Source organism: Zootoca vivipara, chromosome 14 (genome assembly GCF_963506605.1).
Source record: "Zootoca vivipara chromosome 14, rZooViv1.1, whole genome shotgun sequence".
Classification (NCBI taxonomy): domain Eukaryota; kingdom Metazoa; phylum Chordata; class Lepidosauria; order Squamata; family Lacertidae; genus Zootoca; species Zootoca vivipara.
In genome coordinates, this window is record NC_083289.1 from 30,987,156 (window position 1) to 30,999,816 (window position 12,661).

A 12,661-nucleotide genomic window follows, 5' to 3' on the forward strand; every position below is an offset into this window, starting at 1 on the left:
GAGAGAAGAGAGAAGTCTCTCCATGCCCATGCCCATCTCCACTCTCCCATCAGTGTGAGCCAGCAGGGCTTTGAAAGTGGTGGCCCCACTACAGATCACATCCTTCCTTCAAAATGTGGCATTGCCAGCCCTGTTTCATTGTGTGTGTGGGGGGTCCTGCTCCTGGTGACTGGGGCCCTGGACGCCCCCCCCCAAAAGGACACAACTGCCCCCTGCATCTGGTCGGCCACCAAGAGGAACGGAAACCGGAACTAAAGAGGGCCGTTTTGACTTGCTCCAGCGAGGCAGTTAAGCCTGATCTGGGCCTGATCCTACGACAGCTCTTCCGGTACTCCTCTGAGCGCCCCTTCTCCTCTCCGCGCGCCTCTCCGCGCGTGGGCTAACGTTGCGCGCTGGGCTTCCGCGGGCGGCGGAGCGTTGCCCGGCAGCTCCCCCTGGCGCTGCTCCCGCTGGAACTGCAGGCAACGGAGCACACAGAGCCAGGAGGAGGAGGGACGGAGGGCGGCCGCTTATATAACCGGGAAGCGGCCGGAGCGGCGTCAGGGGCCGGGAGAGAGCGATCGCTGCCATGTCCTTCTGCGTCTTTAGAGGAGGCGAGATCTATCAGGACCACTTCGAACCCGGTAAGGGGAAATCATCCCATGGGGAAAGATCGAATACACCCGGCGCGGGGCTGGATCTAGCCCGCAAAATCTCCACCCCACTCACTACCCGCGGCAGGCGCCGACGAAGAGGGGAACTGATTTCCCCTCCACGTCCCCGGGATCGGTGGATGGATGGATCGGCAGGATCCACGATATGGGCCACCCGGCGCGGGGATTACAATCTCTGGACATGGTGGTCTTCTTCGCCAACCTTGTGCCTTCCAGATACGGTTGGACTACAACTACTACAACTCCCATCAGCCCCCGGAGCATAGCTGCCAAGTTTTTCCTTTTCTCGCGAGGAAGCCTATTCAGCATAAGGGAAAATCCCTTAAAAAAAGGGATAACTTGGCAGCTATGCCCCGGAGGGCACCAGATTGGAGACGCCTGTCTCAAAGGGACACACCATCCGTCAGTTGTGTTTTTGTTTGGTCACATATTCATAGAACATCTGGGTGGGACAACTAACCTGGAGAAAGCTGGTTGGCCCCATGATTTATAGGGGGTTATGCAACCCCCTCTCTATAGAGGGTAGATTGGTGGGGGCACAGACTCGGCTGGCCCCCACAACTGTACAAAGAAAAATGCTTGTATGAGCACAAGCTGAGAAGAATATCAAGCGCCCTCCCTGTTATTTATGGAGATTTATAGTCCCAGAATGTAGATAGATGGCACAGCATCAGAGTGAGAAAAGGGACTGTTGTTGTTGTTATAATTTATATACCAAAGATATCAAGGCGGTTCAGAAGATTAAATGTACTTGGTACCTGTTGGGGTTAAGATGGAGCTAATAAATTAATTCTATTGTCTTAAAATTCTTTATGATTTCTTACTAACCCTTTACAATAAGGTCCCAGGGTAGGTTAAAAGAATAGAATATACAGTTATAAAAACAATTGATAATATGATGATGATGAAATGAAATGAGTGTGGTTAGAGTGCCTGGGCTAAGACCGGGGAGAACAGGGTTTGAATCCCCACTCTGCCATGAAGCTCACTCACTATGTGTGATCTTGGCCAGTCACGGCTTCTCAGCCTAACCTACCTCACAGAGTTATTGTGAGGATTAAACGAGGACGGGGATAACCATGTACATCACTTTGGAGCTCCCTGGAGAAAAAGGTGGGATATAAATGTAAGTAAATAAATGAATGAAAATAAAACCAGCAAAACCGTTCCAAATGGAACAGTAGTGTGTAAATTCTGCAAAAGGGGTGAGTTCCTCAAAACAGAAGCCCTTAGCTGTCAAAGGCCGAGGCAAAAAGAGGTGTATGTTCAGCGTATGGTGAAAGTCATACAATGAAGGTTCTTAGATATGCCTCTGTAGGGAGAGAGTCCCGCAAATTGGGGGCTGCTACCACAGAGAAAATTGTCTCTGGGACCGCCATTGCACCAAACACTTTTACCCCACCGTTTTTCAAGGTCACATTTGGCTTCCCCATTCCCTTCAAGAATAAAACTGGCACAGTGATGAAACATTGCTGTGGTTTCAAAAGCATCCTGTGGGTGGGATTAATTTCTCCTCCATTACCCAATGCAATCATGTCAGGTAGATCACACAAGCCAGCCGACAGAAGTTTACTGGCCCATGAAAATAATAATTAGCTGTCTCACAATTTAGAGACCCTTCCAGACTGCTGTTTTATGGTCGGTGTTTTCTGCAACGTGTAATGGACACGATAATCTTGCATTAGTGGTAGATTTATTCTGCTTGATTGGCTGTTCTGCAAGGCTTCCCTTTTGCGATTGCATTATTGTCATCTATTGCCACTACAGTGCAGCAAAAATAGGAAACTTATGGAAAATGTTCAGAAAAGGGCAACCAAAATGATCAAGGGGACAGAGCTACTCTCTAATGAGGAAAAGTTGCGGCATTTTGGACTTTTTAGTTTGGAGAAAAAGTGAGTAAGAGGTACATAATAGGGAGTTTATAAAATTATGCAAGGCACAGAGAAAGCGAAAGTCAACTTGTGGATAGCCGATGAAAGTGGATGTTGGAAGATTCAGGATGGAGAAAAGGAAGTCCTTATTAACACAGCATATATTTAAACTACGGAACTTGCTTTCAAATAGGATTGGACAAATTCATGGAGGAGAGGGCTATCAGAGGCTACTGATCATGATGGCTATGCTCTGCCTCCACAATCAGAGACAGTATACAGTACAGTACTTTGCAATCTCAGTTGCTGGAAACCACAGGAGGGGAGAGGGCTCTTGTGCTCAAATTCTGTTTGAGCACACAGGCATGTGGTTGACCACTGTGAGAACAGGATGCTGGACTTGATGGGCCACTAGCCTCATCCATCAAACTCTTCTTGTGTTCTAAGCAATTCTCACATGCTCCAGGCCTGTAGGTGAGTGGCTATTTGCAAGCCTAATAGAATCATATCTTGCCACCCTTCCAGTGTCTGCTGAGTTGTGAAAGAGGTTTATTCAGTGTCAGCAATTGTAAAGATGGAATTGGCACAGAAGTGGATAATGTCTATTCATTAAAACAGAAAATAGTACAATACAGTAAAAAAAAATTAAAAATGATTTGTTTAGCTGTAAGCCATGACAAAATATTAAAAGGCATTCAGAGTTGAGGCACAAATTGGGCTCAATTTCCTGGCTCCAATTAGGAGAAGTGCAGCGTAACCTAATTTTCCTTGTCAAATAGCCAAAAGCACACGAGTGTAATAAAATGCCTCTGCTGGTTACGCTCAGACGTATATTTTCCACAGGGATCTTTATGATACAGGACACTGGGTAAGGTAGTGAACAATGTCGTCTTATAGCCGTTTTACAAAACATACAGAAAAGCTGTTTCAAAGGTAATTTATTACACCAGCCATCTGGAAAAGACAGAGGCCATAACATTAAGTCTTAATTCTGGAAAAGCAATTCTCTGTGGACCTCTGATGCATTATGATGAACACAGAGAAGTGGGGTTGAGGTAACTCCTAGGGATGCAGGAAGCGGCCTTACGCTGAGACAGACATAGTGGTCCTTCCAGCGCAGTACTGTTGACATTGACTGAAAGTGGCTCTCCTTTTAGGCAGGGGACATTCCCAGTTCTACCTGCAGGTGCCATTGAGGACTGAACCTGGGACCACTCAGCTACTTCCCTTCTCACATATTTGATTGCTATGAAGGCAGCATTGAGGGGAGAAAGCATCTCTGCCCCATAAGTGACTGATACCCCGATCCTATTTCAAGCAGGAGGGGGAGGGGTTTGGCATGGAGAGATGCTTGCAGAGTTTGGACTGGATGCTCCATTGAGATGAGCGCAGCTTCTGTAAGCACTCTTGCTTCGAGCCAACCTGGGCATGCCTATAACCAGCAGATAAACTACTACCCGTTTGAATGCATTGTATATCTTCCAGGGACCTCATTCCCTTCTTCTTCCTGCTCCCATCTTTGTGCACAGGTATATACGCTTGCTCCAAATGTGGCTACGAGCTGTTCTCGAGCAGGTCCAAGTATGCTCACTCATCTCCATGGCCGGCTTTCACTGAAACTATCCACGACGATAGCATCTCCAAGTACCTAGAACGGCCGGGAGCCTTCAAGGTGAGTACTGAGGAGGAAGTGTTGCTGGGTTGAAATGGAGCGCAAGCTGAGCAAATTGTCCAGCCCTTGAATCTGCTTTCAGTGCCTAAGAGAGGAGTGTTCCTCAACGTCTTCCAGAGAATTCAGCCAACATTGTTGTCAGTGCATTGCATTCTAGTAGGTTGCTTTTGTCCGACCTTCCTTTTTTATATCTGATCTATGGCACTGCCTCCTCCAAATGCCAGTTGCAGCAACAGCCTGTCCAGATTGAACTGGCAAAGCACTATTGAGGCATTGGGGGGGGGAGGGGGTTACTGTGCATCTAATTAGAAGTTTCCGTCCGGCAGCTATTTTGCAATTTTAAAAACAAACACATTTCAAAAGCAAGCAGGAACTGATTTGTTAAGAAACTATTTATGAGGGGAACTATGTAGCACTACCCAGAAAGGTGTTAGGGGACAGAAGACACTGGGAAAGCTTCTAATTAAAGTTGCAAGGAGGCTGTGCTGAGAGGGACATTTTAGTTAACGTTAGAGAAGGGTCTATTAAGTCAGTGTTTCTCAACCAGTGTGCCTCCAGATGTTTTGGGACTACAACTCCCATCATTCCTGACCACTGGTCTTGCTAGCTAGGGATGATGGGAGTTGTAGTCCCAAGACATCTGGAGGCACACTGGTTGAGAAACACTGTATTAAGTCATATGTGTGACCACCATTCTAATTCTGCTTTCAACCGGTTGTGGGAAAGCAGTGCTAAGACCCTAGTGTGCAAGCTGGAGTTTTGTCTCTCTATTCCCTTTGCTTCATATGCTTCCCTTCTAGGTCTCATGTGGCAAGTGCGGCAACGGTCTGGGCCACGAGTTCATCAACGACGGCCCCAAAAGGGGTCAGTCTCGGTTCTGAATATTTAGCAGCTCTCTCAAGTTCATCCCTAAAGGTGAGCTTACGTAATTAACTGTGCATCTATTTGCAACTTTGCCCACTGACATCAACAGCTTTTGAAATGGCAGCTGCTGGATCCGGATTTCTCTTTCTATGTTTTCTAGACAAGAAGGACAAGGACCCGAGGGAGTAAATAGGCTGGAACACCCAGCCAATCAAATGCTGCTTCTAGCTGACCAATCCAACTCCGCACCAACCATCTAGGAGCTGTTGAGCACAACCCTTCTCTGTCGGCTGGGAATCTTTTTCCTTTGGACTGGCAGGATGGACGCTGGCAAATACGGAAAGAAAAATGAAGACTCTCTTCTTCTGGCTTTCATTTCTGATTGATACCCTCTGCATTTGCTACCTCCTGCTTTGAGGTCTTCCATTTCAACCTGTATCTTGGATCGAGTCTAGTTTAGAATGTTCTTCCCATCGCCCAGATGCTTTTCTCCTCCTCCTCCTCTTCCTCTTCTTCTTTTTGCTCAGGTGTGACCACCTTGTACCTGTGTCCCCCCTACCAAAGTCTGGGTTTTTCCTCCACTCAAAGCAGAGTGCCTGTCTGGCTCTGGAGTGAGTTGCCCCAGAAGATGGTATGATTCTGAGCAGGACTCTCATCATATCAATCCAGATTCACTCTGCCCAAACTAGCGTTGGATCCAAGGTGCATTTCAGATGCTACAAACCCCAGGGTAAAAAAAAACCATTTTGAGATGGGAGTAAAGAGCGGTGATAGAAGCCTTCATTTCCCCCAAGCAGCCTGTTGGCAAGTTCTGTTGCCACAGCTGCTGTTTTGACTTCCCTGCAGGGGCTTCTAGAAGCCCAGGTTTGGCTTACTGGCCTCCAGTTCCTAACCCCTCCTACAGGCTGTTGTGAATGTTAAGTTGTAACAGCTCATAGCCAGGGCTCCAAAGGGCCTTACAAAGCCCTATTTGGCTTAGCTGCAACTTTACCTGCCTCACACCTGACGTGGTATATGGCGCCAAGTGTTGGGCAAGGAAGCATCCTTTGGCCAAACTGACCTGGTGGAGGAAATGGGGAGGCCTGAGCTTACCCACCCTTAATGTAAACAGTTATCCAGCAGCCCAGGAACTTTTGTAACAGCAACTACAGTTCAGTAGCTGTGTTCTCCGGTATGACAGCCTTCTTCAACCTTGGGTCCTCAGCTGCAGCAGCACTACAACTCCCATCATTGACCATTTGTTAAGGTGACACGGGATGATGGGAGTTGTAGTCCAACACTACCTCAGAATCCAAAGTTGGAGAATTTGGACCTAGGACATGGTCTCCTGGAGCAAACCTTTTAGCATCACAATGCTGCTTTCTTTATGCCCCATGGAACTGCTAAAATTGCTTCCGTGATTGGGTCACTGCGACCACATCCTCAGAAATGTCCTCACACTGTCATGTGCCCCAGGTTTTGTTTTTTTGTCCATTCTTGCCCTTCCCTTGGATCAAACTCTACCATTTCCTGGCCTCTTCAGAAGTAAGTCTTTGTGGCATCTGAAACCATAGCCTAGCTTTGGGTTGTGCCCTGCCCCACATTGCTTTGGGGCATTTTCTGGCGTAGTGTCATTGTATGAATTGCCCCATGTAAACCCGTCTTGGAGAGCAGGGGTGAGGATGGTTTTATCTGAGCTACCCAGAAAATGCTCCAGGTAATGCATATTGGATTCCCAATATTTCCTCCCCTGGCAGGGCCCTTGTGCTTTTAATGCTGCCATTAAACTCAACCCCCCCACCCCCACCCCAGTTATTTTCATGGTCACAAAAGTTTCGCCTGCTAAATTTACCTCTTTGCGGTCACTGTTAAAGCAGGTGAGGGGAACGTGGTCCTCAAGATTTGCTGGGCATCAGCCCCAGCCAGCATGGCCAGTGGTCAGGGAAAACGAGAGCAACTTTGGGAGGGCCACAGTGTTCCCACCCCTGCGCTAAAGGCACAAGATCTCTCTCAGGAAACGGAAGCTGATAACCTAGTTTTCATCTAATTTTTGCATGTACTAGAAGTGATTCTCTCTCTAGCAGAGAAACAGGTCAATTGAGCATCCTTCTGACACCAGTTTGCATCTTTGCTATTGCGCTAAGATTTTGTATGTTTGTTATAAGCAAAGGCCACGGAAGGGCTAAGGAGTCATTTCCGAGTGCTTCATTTTTTAAGTGATGGATGGATTTGTCCAAGTTTTTGGTGGTGCAATTTAAATGTAAGAGGTAATCTGCAGTCCCTGAATTGCATTTCAGGTGAGACCCAAGAACCTCCAGTTTGGAAATACGAAGCTAATATGTTCCTTGCTCTTTTGAAGCCCTTGTTTGTTGTAAACATACAAACAATTTTATGCCTTGGTATCTGAATTTCTCTGGGTGCTCCAGAAGTCAGAATGAAGCCTCTTGCCCAAACTGCATATCGCTCAGGCTTTAGAAACAAACATTAGAAACCGAGATTACCTCTCAGTGCTCAAAGGGCTAATGCATAAGATTCATCTGAATCGGCACATTTCCTTCTTCCTCTTTGCCTTGTATCACAACAACAAGCTTCCTTCCCGCGCTGGGAAGGAGGACTTGCAAAACTTGCACCTCTTTGATTGGCTATTCAGCTGGAAACAGAAACTATGAATGTCCACCCAAGGCAAGGATGGGGGACCTGTGGCCCCCCTGAAGCTGCTGGGCTCCAGCTCCCATCATCCCCAGCCAGCATGGCAAATGGTCAGCGATGGTAGATGCTGAAGTTCAGCAGTATCTGGAGGGCCACTCCTTCCCCACCCCTGACTTCAGACCGTTTCTACAGACTTAGGTTAGAAGATTTTTTTTAAAGAGCTCAAAGTGAGTAAATGAGGGTGTAGACCAGTGCTTCCCAAACTTGGGTCTCCAGCTGTTTTTGGACTACAATTCCTATCATCCCTGACCACTGGTCCTGCTAGCTGATGGGAGTTGTAGTCCAAAAACAGCTGGAGAAATCCCAAGGTTTGCTTTAGGGAAACAGTGGTGGTACAGTTTAAGTTTAGATGGTTTATGGTGCCATTTGTATCAGTTGGTTTCTGCTTAATCTTCTGTTGTTAACATGATTAGGGAGTTGTGCTGCTGCTGCTGGACATGCAGTTCAAGTAGGATGGCACTCATCCATATTTGCACTGGTTGCTTGGCCTAATGATGGTTCCTTGTGCTTGCTTACATCCAAAGCTGAAAACTTCAGAACAGGTGGTCCATTGTGTCTTGATGAAGCACAAAAGGGGGGTCTGCTTTATGAGGCGATCTGCCGAGCAAATGCTTCATGTGCTTTGCAAATCATGGTCAAACTGGGAGTGTGACAATTCACCACCTGGATGTACCCTTAGAACCATTTTGCACACTCCACAGTGGAGAAGCTTTTCCTGGTTTCTGAAACGGCATAAGAGGTTTATGGAGGAAAGTGGCAAAGGTTGTTTTAGCTGAGGCAAAAGTGGGCTCAATGTACATACTGTGAACAATGACCTCTCAAACCTCAAGTATTTCCACACAGCAGTTTGAAACGCACACAAGTTAAAATGCATCTCATATTCCCCCCCCCCCATTCAATCTAGATTTACTCTTTCTGTGGAAAATCCACTAAGTAAAATCAAAAACAAAAAACAAGCGGTACAACAGAAACAGTAAAATTGTTGGGGGGAAATTAAGGGATAGCATTTTGATGACAATGACTCTGTGCGGACACTGCATTCAACTTGCAGGTGTGATCAGCACAAAGATGACAATCACCTGCTGTTTATTGGAAGTGTTCCTCAACTCTCTGAAAAGAACCACCTGATGTCTGCCTTCAGCCTGGTCTTATGAGCCTCAGGTGCAGAATCACACCCTGTATGTTTTCAAGACGGTTATGCAAGCTGCACTGTAGAAGTGAAGCTTTCCACTTCAGTGGTATCAAAATCAAAGTCCAAGAAGACAAAGTTTCATGCGGAGCCCTGTGAATATTTGCAGGGAATGACCTTTTCTCTCTCTCTCTCAAAAGTAGCAGTATTATTGGGTAATTTGCCCTCTGAGAGCACTTGATCAACACTTCTGTGCCTGTTTTGCCTTCCCTGGGAGACACAAGAAGGTATATTAGGGATTTTTTTAAAAATCAACTCTGAATGTAATGTTCCATCCAGCTTAGCAACTTGGCCAGGCTGCTGTTCACCTGTATAAATATGGATTAGATGATGTTAATAAAAATACTTTTCTTGGAAACAAAAATGTGTTTTGTTCAGTTTTGTGCTATGATAAGTGAAATTTGCTTAACTAGTTGAAAGGCTGTGGCGGACTGGGAAAGGCTTGTCATGCCTTGTATTGGAGCAAAAGAGAGTCTGGGCCACTTGAGGGGTAGGGGATCTTCTGTTGGATTCTCTCTCTCTCTCTCTCTCTCTCTCTCTCTCTCTCTGTGTGTGTGTGTGTGTAAGATTCATTCATTCCAGAAACAGAAGAAGAATCTATAAGATTCAAGAAGCGGCAGAAAGCTGAGATTGTTTTGACTATGCAGAATATGCAATGATACTTTCTGTGGAAACTGCTCTTTGGAAATGTGCAGTTTCTACAGTAAGAAGACCGCTAACAGCGTTCTGTGTAACTCCCCCCCCCCCTCTTGCTTGTGACCTGCCACAGAAAGAGAGGCTTGAACTCTTGTTGGACTCTTAAGTATGCCTTTCCACAGCTTTAGGAATTTGCTACCAATTATGCTTTTATAACCTGTCAAGTAAAACTCTACACTTGATTGAATCTTTTATGGTGTTCATGAGTGTTTATTGTTTTCTGTGTGTAACTTCTGATAATGTTTTACTGACTGCATTTCTTGGTTAGTCTGGACCATTCTTTTGAGATGGTAAATACCTTAGTTCTTGAATCCAGGTCAAAGGTCAAATTCACACATAATACATGCCCTTAAGGTAGGATTTTAAGGATTTGCAAGTGGAAAGAACTGCTGGCAAAGGTTTTTCCAAGATATTTCCCTCTGCAGAGGAAACATTTGGGGTCATTCAGATGGCTTCAGGATTGCTCTCTACTATTTCAGACATGTGGTTTATGCACTTATGTTTGTGTGTTTACCTTCTGCACCTATGAATGTTCATTTTATTTATGATGCCTTAGAATTCTTATAACAATTGGAAATGAAATTGTCAATGAGGCAACTGTGGAATTTGTTGGACCTTACATTCTTGGTAAAGTTTTAGTTCCAACAGATATCATAGTGAAGTTTCCCATGACTACTATAGTGCTCCTTTTTGAATGTTTGGTAATCTATATACGGTACATACTGTACTTTTAATCTGCCTTCAGTGTTCCAAATCATGGACTACTTCACAGGATGTTTCTGTACCCAACAACAGACATCAATAATGAGTAGTTTTTATAAAACAAGCTTTATTCATAGGAGTCTCTTCTAGAACTGAAACTCAAGGCCTAAAAAACTACCAGATCACTCAAAGACCAGCCCTCAAATATACAAATCCTTAACATTAAGGGAGTGTCAAAAATTACAGGCGCTATCATTACACTGTCTCTACAGGTACAAGTGTTTATGCGAATCAGTGCACACCAGTTGGTTTTTACAGCTCAGTTTTTTATTCACATGACATATCTAATCTAAAGGCTGCTTTTCTCCCATCTGCAATTAGAGGACAATCACAGAATCACTGAGTTGAAAGGGACCCCCAAGGGTCATCTAGCCCAGCCCCCTGCAATGCAACAATCACAGTCCAGGAATCCCTGACAAACGGTCAGCCAGCCTCTCTTAAAAAACCTCCAAAGGAGAGTATACAATCTTCCAAGAGAGTCTTGTTACGGAAAAAATCTAGGTGTGAGGCTACTCAGCCACCTAGCTCGTCAGGCAAGGGTCTGCGGTTCACTGCGGAGATAAAGGAAGGAGCAAACCAGCAAAGTTTATTACTGCGCAGCAGGTTCAAGCCAAGACTGAACACTGAGAACAGGGTCACAAGAACTTTTTAAACTTCCCACCTGAATCCCATAATGCATTTCAAAAGCATCATTCCTACATCACTGTTCCATAGTAGCTAAACGTCAGAAAAGGGGAAGTACAAACAATATTAACATACTGGTAAACAAGATTAACATAAGGGTAATGGTTCAGGGCAAAAGTAAATGTGTGATCAGTACCGGGAGGAACTTCTTGAGTATTCACAGAGAAAGAACAATAAGGCCCTGGCTTTGCATCGGCTGTCACCTGGGTGGGTCTGATTATGGGATTAGGCTGGGCCAACAATCAGCTCAGCAAAGTGCCTCTGGGCACTTCCTGGAGTACCTTTTCAAGGGCAAAATAGTGTCGGAATGGGGAAAACTGGAGTTGATTTTATATGATTTTTAAAACTAAGTAACTTCCCTGAGCTGTCAAGTCGAAAGGATACATTTATGCATAATATTTATAATAAATATGTCCCCCCCGGTGATTTCCATAACAGTCTGTTCTATTGTCGAACAGCTCTTCCCATTAGAAAGGTGGGAACATCCTATACATGTCCTATACATGTGGACATCCTATACATGTCCACTCAGAAGGATTTACCTGGGAGTAAGCCCCACTGTGACTGAATACAAAGAAGCTTTCTTCTGAGTAGACATGCATAGCCTTGCATCTTCAGTTAAAAATGAACGCCACCACTGGCCAGAATTCTTTATGGGCCCCAACAAACTTAACTAAAAAAACTACCTCCCCTCCTCTCCAAGCTCCCGATCTGTGTGCATTTAGAAAGAAAGGCATGAAATCCTCTTTTGGCTGCAGCCTTCCCCCCCCCCCCTTTTGCTTACGAGTGCCCTCCTCTGCCGCCCAACCCTGCTGAGCTAAAAAATTGAACGCCCGCATCGATTTCCAAAGGCAGCTCCGCCTTCTGCCAATCTCCGGCCCTTTGCCCCGCCGCATCCAGGGATTCCTAAAACACACCCGGAAGCACCCTCTCCAGGTGGCGAGATGTGACACTCTACAATTCTTATCTCTGTGTGTCTTTCCCCGGCTTAAATCCTGGAGACGGAGGTTGTCGCTGGGCGGGTCGGAAGTGATGCCAATTGAAACTCTGGGCGCGGGAATCGAAGCGGGCGGAGGCGGCTGCAGGTGGGCGAGAGCGGAGGAGAGCGGGGCTTGTTGCTGTGTGTTTGTGGCTTGTTTTGTCTTGCAGTTCTAGCCCGGCGGTGGGTTTGGGATGTGCAGAAAGAGTGGCGGGGGCTGGGGGGCAACAGTTGGAAGGAATAAGCTACAGTAATGGGAGGGAGCTGGAAACTCACCCAGTTTACGTGAGGGGAAAGAGGGTTGGGGGCATGACAAGGTGGGGGCTTTAGCCGGGTGGCGATTGAGGCGCGAAAACAAACGGCTGGGGTGACGGATTGGGGGGCAATTGTATCATGGCAAAGTGGGGTGTGTGTGTAAAGTTTCCAGTGTAAAGTTTGGGGTCACTTCAATTGTTGGTGAAGTCAGCAACGTACTAAAAATGGGCTAAATGTACTAAAAACTAAAAATGGATTATTTAAGAAAAGTAGAGAAAATATGTGAAGCAGTTGAAAAAGATGAAAATGGTAACCATGTAAGGGTGGAGGGGAATCTTAAGGAAATCT

At 45.9% G+C, this 12,661-nt stretch overlaps 1 protein-coding gene across 1 annotated transcript; it reads left to right on the forward strand.

Moving 5' to 3' along the window:
* The first annotated feature begins 482 nt into the window (after positions 1 to 482).
* On the forward strand, positions 483 to 9,301 carry MSRB1 (methionine sulfoxide reductase B1). Its single transcript, XM_035131545.2, has 4 exons — positions 483 to 623; positions 4,054 to 4,196; positions 4,997 to 5,111; positions 5,221 to 9,301. Exons 1-4 carry the CDS (start codon positions 569 to 571, stop codon positions 5,247 to 5,249), a joined length of 342 nt encoding a protein of 113 aa, XP_034987436.1. The 5' UTR covers positions 483 to 568; the 3' UTR covers positions 5,250 to 9,301.
* Positions 9,302 to 12,661: the final 3,360 nt, after the last annotated feature.